Below are 17396 nucleotides of genomic sequence, written 5' to 3'. Positions count from 1 at the left end.
ACATTTTTCTAAAAAAAAAAAAAAGACGTTTTTTCAAATAAATTATAAATGGAACTTTTAATTTCTATTCGCACTTAAACATATTTCAAGGGAATTATAAGGCAAAAAAAAAAAAGGGAGAAAAACGAAACTGAAATAAATTAATAAATAAATAAACCCGAAAAAGAATCTTTCCCTAAAAGCTGCAGCTTAAATTAAAGTTATTTTATTGTTATTTCTTAAAATTTTTATTTTTATGTTTTTCCCAATCAAAGAAAAACACTTCATTTTAATTTTGTATCTGAACTTTTCCCGAAAAATTTATTACTTACGAGAGAAAAGAGCATCTCTTAATAAGAACTTAAGAGAAAGGAGGGGAAGAGAAGCCCAAATTAAAGCAAAAGCGTCATAAAAATGTCGAGAAAAATTGTTATTTTTTTTTTTTTGAAAAAAGGGGGAAAACAGGACATTAAATTAACGGCTAAGACATAAATTCTGTTTAAAAATTTAACTCGGAAATTAATTAGATTGTTTTCTAACTGCTCCACTATTCCCTTTTTTTTTTAAGAGAAAAGCGTCTTCTTTCTAATTTTATTTTTTTTTCACCGCAAAATATATGAAATTATCCAAGAAGAACAGAAAATTAAATTGAAATACACAGTGTAGAGGGGGAAAAGTTGATAGGGAAAGACAGAAATTAGTGAAATACCAAAAAAAAAAGCCTAAAAAAAAATTAAAAGAAAATATCCTAAAAGCCTTTAGAAGGAAATGGTCTCGCATCTTCTTGATTAAATAGCTCGCCAAAAAAAAAAAATCGTATATATGCGAAAAAAATCGTAATAATAAGAAAAAAAAAATCGTAATGGTAATAAAAAAATCGCATTCTTTAGGGAATGAATTAGACTTGAGAGAAAATGAGTAGAAAAAATAGACTAATTTGAATTTTTTCTTCTCATTTTGTTTTTTTTTTTGAAGATAAGCGTGACAGTGTATATCGAGGTGATTTTTAATCTTAATGGTGATTTTTTTTCCCCCCCGAAAAATTTCCTGACAAGAATTTTTCCCTACTTTTTCAGTTTTTTTTTACTAAAAAAAATTAATTTTCGTTGGTTTTGGTTGGAGTTTTCCATTTTTAATCTGACTTATTATAACGGAAGTACATCAGTTATACATTCGATTATTAATAATTTTTTCTTCGATAGAATTCTTTTGGGGATTTTTTTCTTTTTTTCAAGGGAAAAAAAACAATACCGGATTTACTCTTTTTTTTGGAATTTTGACTTATATCTTCGGTAAATCGTTCCTGAAGCCATTAATTGTTGATGTAGTTTTTTTTAGGGTATTTTTTCTTCATTCGGTATATATTATATCCCCATGGAGTTATGTTAGTTTTTCCAAATGGAGTACATAATATATTTTTTCCATCACTGAAGATATATCAAGACAAATTATGAATAAATTAGGGTAAAAAAAAAAAAAATCCCGGTTTCATTTTTTGTGAGTCAGAATAACTTCGTAAATTCATTTTTTTGGCATCTCAGTAATTAGTGAGGAAAAAGTTATATTAATGCCTAAAAAAAGAGATCCGGGTGTTAATTAGATTATGAATATATGAAGTTAAGTCATATTTAGAATGCAAATTTGTTGTCTTTTCATGTTTTATGAATGGTATGAAACAGGGGTTTTTAGAGCTTTCGGCACAAAAATAGTAAATCCTATTATTTTTCATTTTTTTTACAATATAAATGTAATTTCGAGGAGCCCGTGAAAAATCCTGGCCTGATGCACATTAAAGATCTTAGCCTTGAAATACTTTCTGGGGCCAACCTGATATATTTTTTGAAGAGAAAAGTGGTTATCAAAAGAACCATACATACATTGTTATTAAATTTGCAGAAATGCTGAAGAAATTTCAAGAATTAGTGGAAGAAATAGTTTCGGGATCTCTCTCTCTCTACGAAAAAGTATTCTTATTTAACGAAAGAAATTATTTCCGGGATTGAGGAAAAATATTCGTATTCAAATGAGAGAAATAATTTCGTAACTGATCACTAACTTCATAACTACTAAGAAAACAATTTCAGAATTAATATTTTTTCCCAAATCAGTGAAAGAAATCATTTCAGAATTAGGAAAAAAATAAATTGTTTCGAAATCAAAGAAAGCAATCATTCCCAAATCAGTGAAAAAAATTGTTCCGAAATCAGTGAAAGAAATTGTTCCGAAATCAGTGAAAGAAATTGTTCCGAAATCAGTGAAAGAAATCATTTCAGAATCAAAGAAAGGAATCATTTCAGAATCAAAGAAAGGAATCATTTCAGAATCAAAGAAAGGAATCATTCCCGAATCAGGGAAAAAAATTGTTTCGAAATCAGTGAAAAAAATTGTTTCGAAATCAGTGAAAGAAATCATTTCAGAATCAGTGAAAAAAAACATTCCAGAATCAGTGAAAAAAAACATTCCAGAATCAGTGAAAAAAAACATTCCAGAATCAGTGAAAAAAAACATTCCAGAATCAGTGAAAAAAAACATTCCAGAATCAGTGAAAAAAAACATTCCAGAATCAGTGAAAAAATCATTCCAGAATCAGTGAAAAAAATCATTAAGTGAAAGAAGTCACTTTCCAGAATTTGTCATTAATTTGTTAAACTCATAATAGAAAGCAATTATTTCAGAATCAGGGGAAAAATTTTCAGAATCGGGAAAAATATTTCAGAATCAGGAAAAAACATCGTTTCAGAATTAGTGAAAGAAATTATTCCGGAATCGATGAAACTTCATAACTAATAAAAAAAACGAATTTCATTATGAATCAAATATTTTCTTTAAAGTTAGTTAAGGCTATTTTAAAAGTGAAAAACAGTTATAACTCAATGAAAATTCATAATAAGCGAAAATATAATTTCAGATCTTATTAGAGAAATAACCAATCAATTCTTTTTTGAGAATGAAATTGAAAGAAATAATCTCAGGGATTCAGAAAAACAAATCACTTATTTAATGAAAAAAAATTACTTATGAATAAATAATAATTCAAATAATTTGGGGACTCCCTGTTTAACTCGGGGCCTTTTGGCCCATCCATAGAGTTCTTGTGAGTTCATACGTGGATGTGGGGTGTATCCGCTTATGTATGCATGAAACGGAAAGTCTAAATTTAGCTCGTACTGACCGAAATAATGAAGACCCTTTTGTAAGGTGCACGTACCTGGAATATACTAGCCCCGTAAGGTGTGCGCCATGCATTCAGCAGGTTGTCCTTGCCCGTACTGACGAACCACTTCCCACAGGACGCGAACTTCAACGATAGCACGCAACTCTCGTGTAAATGGAGCTGGTACTTGTCTGGTTTACTGCAGTGCAAGACCTCCACGTTGCTGCTCTCCATGCTATCGTACACAAAAAAATAGCATTTCATTTTGATTTGCTTCGGATTAGGACAATGTATCATAGAAGATTATACTGACCAACTATCGATAATGCTTACCCAACAGCTAACCATTCGCCAGTAGGGCAGTAACCTAGAGAAAATATCTGTGAAGTAAAGTCATGTTGCTGTAACTGTCGGCCCTAGAAAAACCAAATAATTCAAAATTAATCAAATTCCAAACAGTGAAGATTATTAGAGCGGATTACAATAAATGTTCAATGATTATTCGGTTAATTACCTCTCGCAGGTCCCACGACCTGACCGTATTGTCTAGGCCACCAGTCCACAGCTTCGTGCCATCGCTCGAGATATCTATGCAGCTTGCGCCATCTGTGTGCCCTTGAAATTGCCTGTTGTTGAAATTGTAAAAAAGGTTATTGTTAAATTTTATTTACCGAAAGAGAGTTTCTATTATATGGGAAAGTAATTGAATGCATAATAATGAATGCTAATTTACCTGACTAGAGTTTGGTTGTGCAAGTCCCAGACGGCGATGTTACCATCGCTGCAACAACTGAAACACACTTTTGAATCCGGACTTATTGCCAAGGCATAACAGGCCGGTGCACTAGATGTCAGCTCCGCCTTGATTCTAGGGGTAGGCTGTAAATATTATAAATCGACATTTTTATATGGTCGTTTTCCTCTATTATTTAAAGAAATGGTCAATAGACAGAAAAAAAAAATTAAGTTTATGATATCATCGTGAATTCATGTGTACGGACATATTATACAGTGTACATATATCGTTTTAAGAAAATGAAAAAAAAAAAATTTACTTTTTTTTTGTATAAAAATTTCTTAGTTTTAATAAGTTTGTAATGATTACGTATTATTTAAAAGCATATTAATTGACAATTTGTTTACTTTTCATAATTTCGATAGTTTTTGATTAATTTCTATTCCAATAATTTTTTTTAATTTTGATATATTTTTCCTTTTTTTGAATTTTGAATTTTTTTTATTTTTGCGATTTTGGTATTTTTTAAATTTTTATATTTTTGCGATTTCGGTATTTTTTAAATTTTGAATATAAATATTTATTATTTGAATATATATATATATTATTTATCAATTATAGTATATATATATATATATATATATATATATATATATATATATATATATATATATTTTAATTTTTGTGATTTTTGATTAATTTCAATTTTAATTAAAACATTTACACATTTTGGTAATATTTTTTCATTTGTGATATTTTTTTTTATTTTTTCAATTTTGATTTTTTTTTTTTACAATTGAATTTTTTTTTACACAATTGGATTTTTTTATACCTTTTCAATTAATGTTTTTGATTATTTACAAACCATTACAGCTTTTTTTATGTTATTTACCATTACAGCTTTTTTTATGTTATTTACCATTACAAATTTTTTGTTTCATAATTTTCAAATTTGATGTTTCCTTTATCATTTTGAATTTCTTATTATTTCAAATTTTAATGTTTCTTTGATTCCAATTTTAATGTTTCTTTGATTCCAATTTCAATGTTTCTTTGATTCCAATTTCAATGTTTCTTTGATTCCAATTTCAATGTTTCTTTGATTCCAATTTCAATGTTTCTTTGATTCCAATTTCAATGTTTCTTTGATTCCAATTTCAATGTTTCTTTGATTCCAATTTCAATGTTTCTTTGATTCCAATTTCAATGTTTCTTTGATTCCAATTTCAATGTTTCTTTGATTCCAATTTCAATGAATTTTAGACTATCTTACATTTCAGTAATACTGTATATTTTTTGAGACGATTGATTGTTTTTTGTTTCACTAATTACTGCTATTCAACTAAAGAAATTTTGTTTTAATTTCTTTAACTAAACTAAGTTTAATTTATTTTCCGTTATTTCGATTTGGTTGATAATTATCTTGTATCCTTTCTTTATACAATTTCTACTTTTTTCACAAAATTTAGCTATTTATGAATTTCATCTCACACATTTTCTTCTCTATGAAGACAGAAGTTCATTATTTAACATAACATGAATAAAATTCATTTGAATCCTTAAAGTGGCATAAATGTTCTAGGAAATGGTTTTTTCCTCCCATGTAAGATTTTTGAATTTTTTCGCTTTCCTAGAAGAGCTTTAAAAATTTTTTGCAGAAAAAAATGATAAAAAATTATTCGTTTAAAAATTTCTTTCAAGTTTCTTGAAAATAAGACGAGAGGAGAACCCTTTGTTCCTTCTAAAGAATACATTTATACACAAAAACAGTTGCGAAAGGGTACTCATACACAGTACAAGTACTATTTCAAAATAAACCCTACTTCTCGAAAGAAACATCACACAAGAATATTCCTCATGCAAAAGAAACCCCTATGATCACTTCCTGCCATTATTATCATTATTATTATTGTTATCATCTCGTAAATTATTTTTTCCACCTCTTAAAAGGTTCTTCAAATTTTTGAAAATTTCCTATAATTTTTTTTTCCTTCAACTTTTAGAAACAAACTTTTCAGCTTGCGCATAAAAAAATGGAATAATATACTTTACACAACAGTTGTGATTTCATTTAAAAGTATTAGTTTTTTCTTCAGAAAAAATTAGCATACAACAAAAAAGTTCTTTTCAAAAAGTAGAACAAAGCAAAGTATCATCCAATTTTTTTATATGGAGAAAAAGAAAATTGGAACCTTATTGTATTCGATACTTCATATTACTTTACCGTAAAAAGAATTTTTTTTTTTTGTATATTTAAGTATAGTAAATTATTCAATTATATCGTTTTTCTTAAATTTTCTTTTCAAGTAGTTTCTTGAAAAAAAAAAGTCTTTTGTTGGTGAAGGGTTTTAATATTATTATTTAAAAAGTTTATTCATGTAAAATGGAGCATATTAAATTAAGTATGATATTAAGTATTATTATTATTATTAGGAGAAGAAAAGTATAGTAAATATCATATAAAACTGAAAAGAAATTATATGATTTCTTTAAAAGTTTGCAATTCAATTTATACGTTTTTACAGGAAATTCATTTCAAATATTTGATTTAATTAATTATATTTATAGCTTTTTTTTGGGGTTCGGCCGAAAGGTTATGCTTTTTTTTGGTATTAATTAAATTCCAGAAATGTATTTTTTTTTATCCCGATGTATGTAAGTATAAAAAGATCAGAGAATTGGAGGATATATACTATCTCCACCAATTTGCATATCAGTATTGTGCTGTTTTTTGTGATTTCTTTCGTGTTCTATTAAATGAGATTATGCAAATTTATTTAATTTTTTTTACTCAGGATGTAATTAAATTTTAGATTTTAAGGATATTTTTATTTTGTGATTATTGTCTTTTGTTGGCTTTTTTTTTAACTATAGTTCTCACACGAGTCGGGTCTGTTAGGGATCTAAAGAGATCAATAATGTTTTCACTTATGTCAAAAATTGTCTCATAAATTTATCGTACTAGAAAATCAAATATGGGGGGACGGGCTGTATATGTTACGACAAATGTGTTAAATCATATTTTGTTATAAATTACATGCATAACCAGTGACCATTTTGGTAAGTTTGATACATTTTGCGAATTTATCACATTTACCGGTGATTATGTATAATCTCCAGCTCATTAAATATGATTATACTAGCTGTTGCCCGCGGCTTCGCTGACGTGATTTGTCAATCTGAAAATTTCGCGGTGATGATTCCTCCCTATAAAATTTGAACCCATCATGACCACCCTTAGGAGTTGAATTTTCAGAAATCCCGTTTTAGTGAGTCTATATTATAAAATACATATAATACAAACCGAATCTCATATTTAAAGCCTCAGTGGTTTCGGTTTATTTCTCTATACATATAACTTTTGAAATCCTCTTATGATCCATTTAGGGGGGGCGAATAAAAAACCCTTCTTATTGAACGTCTTTACATTATAAAATGAAGGTATGACCAAATTACATATTTATAGCTTCAGCTGTTTCGGCTCGGCGATGACGAATCAGTCGGTCAGTGAACTATGCGTATAAAATAACATGTCCTAACGTTTATATATGTATTTATTACAAAAGCCCGGATGTTATTGACCTAAAAAGATTCTAAAAAATGACCGTGCAAAATGCCCTGAAAACTCAGAAAAATGCCCCGAAAACCCGAAAGAATTCCCTAAAAACTCAAAAAGAAATTTCTAAAAATAACAAAACATGCATCAGAATAGCAATACGAGGTTCTTGAAGACCAGTTATGTTCAAAGGTCTAAGGAAAATGTTTCAAGAACAAAACCAGACTTTTCTCTTTCGTTTTCCCCCCCACCCCTCTCAACATTACATTTCATCAAAAATTACCAATAAAACTTTCCTAATGAAAAATTTTAATTTTTGAATTTAGTAGGTAATCTGGAAGCGGAAACATACAAATATGTACCACGAAAATGTATTTATCCACTTAATGAATAAAAATAATATTTATATTCGAACGTCTCACCTTTTATAAGGTTTAGATGCTATAGGAACATATTTGAGAAGAAGAAGGAAAAAAAAACTGATTCACTCGCGCAGATAGTTCCTCTTCAATCTAAGTCCACTGTTTTTTTCGATCACTGTCGAATTTTGCTACAACAGATTGGCCTACCCCACCTTTGGCTCACCTGAGAACTTCTACTGGATAGTGGAAACCGAAATACTGAAATTCGATCTCATGTACTCCAACTGTCCTTCAATATTCCCTTGGCAAAACAAAGTTCGTGAATTTTTAATGCATGCAGAACTTTCTTATCAAATTGATTTAGTATGGATTTGACTATTTGAAAATTTTCTCTGTAGAATATGCAAACATTTGGCCAGCGCTAATGCAGGAGCTTCGGCTTTAAAAGCTTCTATGCGATAACGAGATTTCACAAATTCACATCGGAAACAAAATGGTCAACGTTCGAATAGCGTGATCGAATTTCTTCACAAATGCTATGCATTGCATGAGCAAGGCAAGTCACATATACAGCTTTTGGATAGAAGCTTCTGATCGCTCGCCCTGCTTTTATCATATATGGAGTAGCATCGGTCCAGAAAAGTGAAATATTATTGTGATCATCATTTGGCCACAAAACATTCATGCCTTTGTCAAAAAGTTGACAGGTAGTGGAATGATTGACTTTCTCTAGAGTCTCAGAATTCAATAGAAAACTTTTTCCTGAATGATCCGGCCCGAGAATTCCTATGATGACATTAGCAACAGGATGGGTTTCAGCATCAGTTGTTTCATCTATTGAAATAAAAAGGTTTTTTTTGCCTGCTACGGTAGATCAAGATTCATCCTTATTCATCATTTCAATAAAACAATCACTCACGGAATTTTTTCGCAGCGTTGATTCATCGGGTAAACAATGTCCAACTTTAGTTTCACACACTTTGCAAAACAAAATGATCCGATCAGTAGAAAAAACATCATCCCCAAATTATTTAACTATCTTTCGCAAGAGAAAAAATTAAGATGGTTTTATTTTGGGCATTATTCAAAATTCAGCAATCCTCGTTCATCGCACAAACTTTAGTGCAAAAGCTTGAGAAAATTTTCAAGTTAGGGGCCGTTCAAGTATTACGCACTGAACGGAATTACGTTCTGAGCACTGAAATTAAGTGAAAATTTTCGCTAACCGTCATTATAGGAGAAATAACTTGCAAACCGGTGGGGGGGGGGGGAAGAGGAAAATTTTTCAATTTTCTGACTTATTATATTTCATATTTATAGTTTGTTATTATAAATGCGAGAAATCGCGATAAGCTAGGACCCTTACTGTCCGTTATGCGGAATGAGAATGGACAATCTGTGTGGTGTGAAATTATGCTATTTTAATTTTTACGTGCACAACTTGTCAATTTTACTCGCCAAAATATTAGTTACGATGTATTTTGGTGATGACAAAAAATAATCTAGCGGCAAACATAAAAAACATATCAACCAGTATTTTAGAGCATAAAATTCACGCAGGTGTGCAGCGTAAAAACAAATAATATATGACATTTTCTTTGTTTCCATGCTGTGTACCGGTTTGAAACTAACATAATCAATTTTATCTGATAAAATATATTAGATACATTAGTTTTTATTTGATAAGTGGCAGAGAGGGTCTTATTTAGAGAGAGTCATATTTATGATGGTTATTTTTGTGTAGAAGCGGAAACGCATAAATATTCTATACAATTTCAGAATGAATTGCAGAATTATTATACGTTTCGGACACTCTATGCATTAATCTAATGCATGAATCTAATCCATTACCAGTATATTACATTCAATCCTAGAGAACCGAGATTTTCTCTTGCAATTCTAGATACCGCAGTATGAAATGGTGGCCCACGGGCTTCGTTGAAAATTTTAATATTTCCTAAACGTTTTAAATCGTGCTTATATAAAGCAGATGAATTCACGAAAGCGTTTGTGATACTTGCAGACAGACTTAGACAACATAGAATCCCTCGAAACAAATTTTGAATCTAACTGAATTAATGCAATTTCCTCACAAAACAAAATAAATAAATTCAAGCACCCCACTCACACTTTTTTTTAAAATTATTATCACTTTCCATAACAAGAAAGAGGTAAAATAAGTCTTAAGACATTCCAGTAACTAATGATAATTTACCGAATCCTCTCGTAAATAATAAACTGAAATTATAAAGAGAAGAGTAAAAAAAAAAAAACAACTATTCATATATTTAATGGCGAAAAACAATTAAAAAACATGAATATATATATTAATACCACCTCAATTATCTTTCAAGAGAGAAAGAGTAAGTCGGCAATATGATATTAATTATTACGGGCAGAACACACACATACATGCTCCAAGAAAAAGCCTCTTTATATTTCTATTCCACCGCCTCTCTTAGTGAGTAAAGTGTTAAATATTTTCTCGTTATAAAATAGTTCTTTCTTATTTTTTATGGTGGAAAAAAATAGAAAATTAAACGACGACGGCAACTTCATATAAACGAGGCTTAGCGCATTATGTATGTATAAAAATAATACATATTTATAAAAAAAGGGTTAAAGAGAAAGAGAGAGAGAGAGAGGGTTGAGAGTGAATAAAAAGGGCGTTTACGAAAATCTTGTAAAACACAGATGCACAGCAGCAGCTCTTCACTCACTCTTTCTCTCTCTCTTTTTTTTGCTCTTAATTCCAATTGTTAATTGCCGGTTAGAGGAGATTTAATTGAGTCAGTGGATAATGAGTTAGTAATTAGCGATTCTTTCCTCCCCGCATAGCACAACACCTTCTATCTTCTTTCTCCCTCCACTCTCTTATATAACGTAAGTCTTTTAAAATAAATAAATAAAATAAATGAGGAAAAAGGAGGGCAAAAAAGGGGGGAGTATTCACTAATTAACGATTTTAATTTCGAGTTGTATATTGTGTGGGAATGTGCCGCTTTATATTCATTGTGTGTGTGTGTGTGCGTGAATAACAATTTTTTTTCTTCTTCTTTATGAGGAATAAATATACAGGGTGTGCTATAAATTTGTGAATAGTTTAGAAATTCGTTAAACTTGAAAGAATTGGAATATTTGAATGCGGTTGGCGAAAAACTTATTTTTTTGAATAGCCGTCTCTTATTTTTCCTCTCTTGAAAGATAACTTATATCATATTAATATATATTCATGTTTTTTAATTGTTTTTCGTCATTGAATATACAGGGTGATTCAAAACTCAACGTACAATCTTTTAGGGGAGGTAGAAAACACAAAACAGAATCACATAGGAATATCACAAAAAAAAAAAATAAATAAAATAAAAATAAAATAGCAATAATAATAATAATTATGCATAACTGTGGGTGTATAGAAAGACGTCACTCTCCGTGCAATGGACGGTGGCAACATTCTGCTAATAGCTCGTATTGATTGGATTTCCCTCAATGAGGTGAATGCGGCGAACATTGCACGGAGTCATCTAGCATATACATACGCTCCGGTGGGGGGAGGGGAAGGTAGAATTCTATTTATCTTCATAGCTTAGTTGGTAGAGCACTTGCCGGCAAATAAGAGACCAGGGTTCGAGTCCCCGTGAGGGAAGTGATGAATTTTCCTCTTCTGAATTACCGATATATCTTCGTTCAGCTAGTTTCCCGAATCTGTCGTATTAACTGTGGATGGTAAGAACTTTGAGCACTTATTGTGAAACCTAACGCGTACTGTCCTCGTTTTTCCACCCATTATTGGCTTGACATTGTTGCATTTTCGTTTATCTTTCAGCTGATTAGGTTGGGAATTCCAGTTATACATTCCTATGTTGTACGTAGCATCCAGAAAGTTCAATTTCTCAATTTATATGAATGTTAAAATACTTAACTAATACCATTGATTATAAGCTACGAATAAATAATTTAGAAATTTATTATTAAATTTATTAGAAATTTATTATTAAATTTATTAGAAATTTATTATTAAATTTATTAGAAATTTATTATTAAATTTATTAAATTTATTATTAAATTTATTAGAAATTTATTATTAAATTTATTAGAGAGAGAGAGAGAGAGAGAAATTTATTATAAATGTATATCAAATACTTTGAAAGCGATTTACGATTTTACGCAGCCGATCCCGCTTATAACGTTCTTCAGAAATCTGTCACGATAAAACGTTATAAGCGGGAAAACACTTTAAACGGGAAATAATAATGAGAATAAGAGTCGGGACCTCGAAAGTATGTCGTACTAAGCGGGAAAACGTTCTAAATGGGAACGTTATAAGCGCCATCATCGACTGTACATAAAAATCTGGCCACGACAAGGAATTCACAATCTGGTCGGGAATCGAAAATATTTTATGAGGTAAATTGAGAAAAGGGACACCTTCATCTAAGAGACGGACACACCTGAACTGCGTCCATTTGAATAGGCGCTCATTTACCAGTGAATAAGGGGACGCTTCTATTCAAGTACAAAAAAATCTGGTTTTGAATGGGTGTCCCTTATTGAGATATTTCACTTTATTAAATCAAATAATCAATGAAATTACAGCATCAACAGCGAAAAATTGCTTTGCACCGAAAATAGATAAGTTGAATTTCTTAATGCTAGAGGATTGCAAACACTGAATTTGCGATACTATTTATAGTGTAACGCAAAATTTTATTTATGGTATTTTTCGTCTAATAACGCGGATTTTGTACGTTAAAAAAACATCTGAATTGCTATAATTATACGCCACTGCGTATCTTATCTGCAGGGTTTTTTCCTAGAGGGAGAAGAGAAATATTAAAAAAAAAGTATAGATGGTGTGTATAGATAGATGCGAATAACGAATATAATGCGGAAATAACCATGTTTTTTACAAAAACCCTTTCATTATTTCCTTATTTATACATGAATATTTTCCCCCACGAATAATAAGTAGGAAATTTACTAATAAGGACAATATTGCTGCTCATGGAACTACTAGCGTCAAATGTAACAGAAAAGTTTGAAAGACAGCGGTTATATAGCTAGGGTTACCAGATATTCTCTCTTTTGGGCTTATATGCTTTGTTTGTGGTGTCATTTCAAGCGTTCTCTTATTATGCTTTGGAAAATTCGCCCTGTAGTCCCCTGTGGGCGGGCAGAGTGTGGAAGGAAAAAGAGACGACTACGAGAGGGAAAATGAAATACGTCTAGTCAGAGGAATGACATTTACAAGAGAGAAAAAAATGAACGTGTTATAGCGGTCAACGTGAGGGAAAGGAGACTCAAGTCCCTATGTTAGGGAAAAATTGCACAACCGGGGAAAAACCTGAGCATACACATGGTTGGGGGGGGGGGGGGAGATATTACTCGAACACATTCACCCCAAACATTTTTACAGGATATGATCATCGCCATCTGAATTCCCAGAATAAAAGAACCCGAATTACCTTCAAGCTGGGCAGTTGCTATTCTAACCACGGCTGACTCAACCCATGGCCATGGCCCAGCTTGTTCAGTACCTCCTAGAGCTAGAGGATCTATTTTTATCTCTAGGAGGTGCTGGCTCGCTCCTGGTCCACAGTTTTTGAGGATTTTTTGTCACTATAGTGGCACCATCTGTTGTAAAAATGGGGAAGAACAACGTTGCCAAAAAAAAACCCCGCTCGCAGACAGCCTTAGTTTTCGAATCTGGTAACCATAGTTACGCCAATGAATAACTGTTCGCATTGAGAACAAAACAACGAGTAAATAAGTGCTACTACTATTACTACTACTTAACCGTACATGGACCTCGTGCACATTCCTCTACGGAATTTCTGACGAATCGGTACGTGCCGGAATGCGCGTTGTGAGTGCACGTGTGCCACTAACGTATTTATATTGCCGAGTTGTGCTTCTTTCGTGTTTATGCTGCCACCTATCTTTCATTTCCTGAAGTAAAGATGGAAAAATGCTTGATTTTTTTTCATGTTACGTTAGTATCGTGTTGTATGAAGGTCTACCCGCTCTCTGCGGAGGGACTTTTTCAAATGGGAGACCGGCTCGCATTCGCGCCTGGAAGCGAATAAGTGCTGCCATCTATCACTCAAATTCGTTCAAAGTAAATGCAATCGGAATAGATGTGTTTATGTAATACGGTAGTATGAGATATTAGATGGCGTGATGGGACTTTTTTACGAAGAACCCTGTTCGAATTAGAACCATGCAAAGCCCAATTCAACACTGACGAGCTTTGTACACTCAATATCCGTCATATACAAATGCCGGATTCTCATGGTAAATAAAAACCACTAAACACACCAGCAGCCATTAAATAAACCGAACCAATCAAGAAACTCTCAATAAATTCTTTCATAATCCCCGTCTCTAGAACAGAATCCACTAATTTCTAAATAATAATAATATCTATCAACACATATAATAACACGCAAAATTTCCAAGGGGGAAAAAAATAACGAATCGAAATTCCCCCCACATCATTATTCACTTGAAAAAAAGAAGAAGAAGATAATAATGAAAAATATCTCTAAATTTTGAAGAAAGGGGGAAAAAATTCCACAGAAAATGAATCGAGAATCATGAGATTCCATTAAAAAAAAAATTAAAAATTCCTGAATTTTAATAAGAAAGTGGAAAGAGGGGGAAAAAGATGTAGGCAATTACTAAAAAAAAGTAGTAAGAAAAATCGGTATTTTGCGCTATTTTCTCGTAACGTAACGCCCTCACACGGTAATTAAAGCAATTAATCCCAAACTTAGGATAAAAATAAAAGGGTTGCGATGGTAATTATTCCAACTTTTCCCCCCTTTATTTGCTTAGTGTTTTTTTTATTTTCGTTTTTCTTTTTGGTTTCAACTCTTTACTTTTCCCCTTTTTTTTCCTCCCCCAAAAAATAATTATTGCTTTCCTGAAACACGATTTTTTCCGTGTTTCTTTTATGTATCTAATAGGCATTAACACTTCTTCACGAACATTTCTCGCATTTAGTTTTAAGCGGAAAAAGAAATTATTATTTTTTGTTAAATGTATGTATGAGTCGCTTAACATTTAATGTATGCTCATGTATGTTGTTCAATTCATCTGTCGTTTCCATTTATTTATCAGGGATTTTTTTTTCTCCCTCTATTAGGGGAAAAAATACTTGATCGCGCATTTTTGCGGTCGGTTTCCCATGAAGTTTTTCCTCTCTATTTAACCAGGAATAATAATAATTAATAACAATAATTAAAAAAAATTAGTTAATGAGCGAATTTTTCTAAGTAACATTTTAAACACGTTTAGTTCTTGTTTCCGTTCAAGGAATAATTTTAAAAAAAAATTTTTTTTTCTCTATTTTTCTAAAATAGAAAACACCTTTCGATGTGTTTTTGCACCATGTTTGCATTACTATTAATTATTTTCTTTTTTGTCTCTCTATGGATGTTACGATTCAAGTTGATTACTTACAGGCTTTTAATTGATTTTTTTTTTTTTTACATGTCGGAAATGTTTTCAGTTAAATGACTAAAAATTTTTCTCTTTTTAAAAATTAATTTGTTTCCGAGCCAATGGAGTAAATTTTTTCCATATTTTTTTCCTGTGATGTTTTTTTCCCTAGCTTTAATGCTTGGAGACATATGTCAATAGTGTCACGAAATCTTTTTAGGAAATTGCTATCCATGTATACTATTTGCTTTCGAAATGGTTTTGTTTTTAGAAATAATGTTTGGATGATGTTAATGAAAGTAATGAGGCGTGAAAATGTTTATTTGGAGAAAGAATTGAGAGGGGAAAAAATAGTATTTAGCTGAGAAAGGGTTTGATAATGTGTATCGATATATCAACATTGAATGAATATTATTCGTTTTATTTCAAGGTGAATATTTTATTAAAATATATTTTGTGAATTTAAAATTTCCAGAATTGTAGAATATTAAAAATGACTGAAATCTAAATTAATCAATGCAATTAAAAAAGTGAAAAAAAGGAGTTTAAAAATTTAGAAATAAATAAATTAATAAATGATAAAAAAATTTAGCGATAAAATTTCTTTCTAATGATCATTAGATTTAAAATTTTCACTTCTAAATTAATTTAGTTGATGAAATTAAATTTTTTTTTTATACTTTTGAAGATGATTAATTCTTGTGAATGCTAGGGTATAAGAAAATTAAAAATTAATGTTGATAGAATATTTTTTGTACCATCAAATATATATATATTTGAATAAAAACTGTGATTTTCATTAGCTATTCATTATTGAACATAAAAATCTATTTCTTTAAATGTGATTACACAGCGTGGGCGAAAAATCCGAGACACATTTAAAAATTAATAAAAGATCAACCAATTGACATAAAAAAGTAAGGGTTGGCACTTAAATGTTTATCATGGCGTAGAGTTACTTTTTAAATAAATTTTATATAAAAAGGTTGAAAATTCCACTCGCAGATGGAGCTGTGTCCTGAAAAAGTCGACACAACACATAAAATGAGACATAGACAGTAAATAATTAATGTTTATGACGAGTTACGTTACACGAAACAATCACATTTCAGTGTGAGCATCCTTTCTAGCCACGGCAAAACATAAACGGGTGCTTATATTTGATTGCAATAGTTTTAGGTAACGAAAATCATAATAAACATTAGTTATGCGCTGTTTGTATCGAATTTTAAGATCTGTGAGTGAAAAAGTTTCAAGTTTTTTATTCACAGAAAACCCCTTATAATAAGTTTTTTTTGTGAACACCCTAATATTTGAATTGTTGATTTTTATCAACTGTTAAGATAGAGATGAGTCAAATGAGTTTTTCTAATGTAAAAAAGTACTCCAACGTATCATTAAATTTATTTTATTTAAATTCGTTTATTCTTCATTGATAATAATTTGTATCTAGTATTTGTCTAATATTTTAAATATTTAAATTTTTGTCAAGAAATTCTTCTTCTTAAAAATCTTTTATGTTCGAAAAAAATATAAATATTAAAAATTTCCAAAAACCAGATTACAAAATAAATTCAAGAAACAAAAACATAATAATTTCATATATGAAGAAATCTCAGATATCTACGTACCAAACCGAGGTCCCATATACAAATTGTGCTTGCTTCTCCTCCTACTATCAGAGTCCTACCATCGGGAAGTAATTTGCACGACCGAATGTAATTATCCCTTTGCTGTTAAATGAAAAATAAATAATCGCTAAGACATGTATTTTTTATATACTTAAGGAACATGAACAGCAATATCTTGCCATGCAAATAAAGCAAACTTTAACACAAATCTCGTATTAATTTCATTAACTTCTTTCTCATTTTATTTTTACAATTATCACACATTCGGTTTGAAATAAATTTTTCATCACTTATAACTAGAGCCCGGAAGTTCAGGTAAAATGCTGTATATAAATGCCTTTATTTCCTATTTTCAAACTTGTCTGGTAAAAATGCCTTTTTTGAAATTTTCGTGACATAAATAACAATTTTAACATATTTCTAAGTTTATTAGTAAATTTCACAGGCCATAACTTGGATATTTTGAGCATTGAGAACTTCAAAAAATTGTCATTTTTAAAATTCTTAAAAAACTCTCAGTACTTAATTATCGGAA

At 30.5% G+C, this 17396-nt stretch overlaps 1 protein-coding gene across 6 annotated transcripts in view; it reads right to left on the bottom strand.

Annotated features, from left to right (window-relative positions):
• LOC149088447 (transducin-like enhancer protein 4) overlaps window positions 1-17396 on the bottom strand; it is a 307412-nt gene that overhangs the window by 3024 nt on the left and 286992 nt on the right. For all 6 annotated transcript variants that reach the window (XM_089247536.1, XM_089247540.1, XM_089247539.1 and 3 more), the window contains 5 exons: window positions 16862-16963; window positions 3867-4012; window positions 3648-3759; window positions 3467-3549; window positions 3188-3368 (listed from right to left, as the gene is read on the bottom strand). In XM_089247536.1, the coding sequence (XP_089103662.1) occupies window positions 3188-3368; window positions 3467-3549; window positions 3648-3759; window positions 3867-4012; window positions 16862-16963 (624 nt within the window). The remainder of the gene's footprint in view (window positions 1-3187; window positions 3369-3466; window positions 3550-3647; window positions 3760-3866; window positions 4013-16861; window positions 16964-17396) is intronic.

Source organism: Pholcus phalangioides, unplaced genomic scaffold (genome assembly GCF_987345545.1).
Source record: "Pholcus phalangioides strain wild (caught in Gottingen) unplaced genomic scaffold, Ppha-v1.0 ptg000003l_1, whole genome shotgun sequence".
In the NCBI taxonomy this organism is placed as follows: domain Eukaryota; kingdom Metazoa; phylum Arthropoda; class Arachnida; order Araneae; family Pholcidae; genus Pholcus; species Pholcus phalangioides.
Note: the sequence above shows the minus strand (reverse complement) of the source record. Positions and strands in the feature narration are given on the sequence as shown.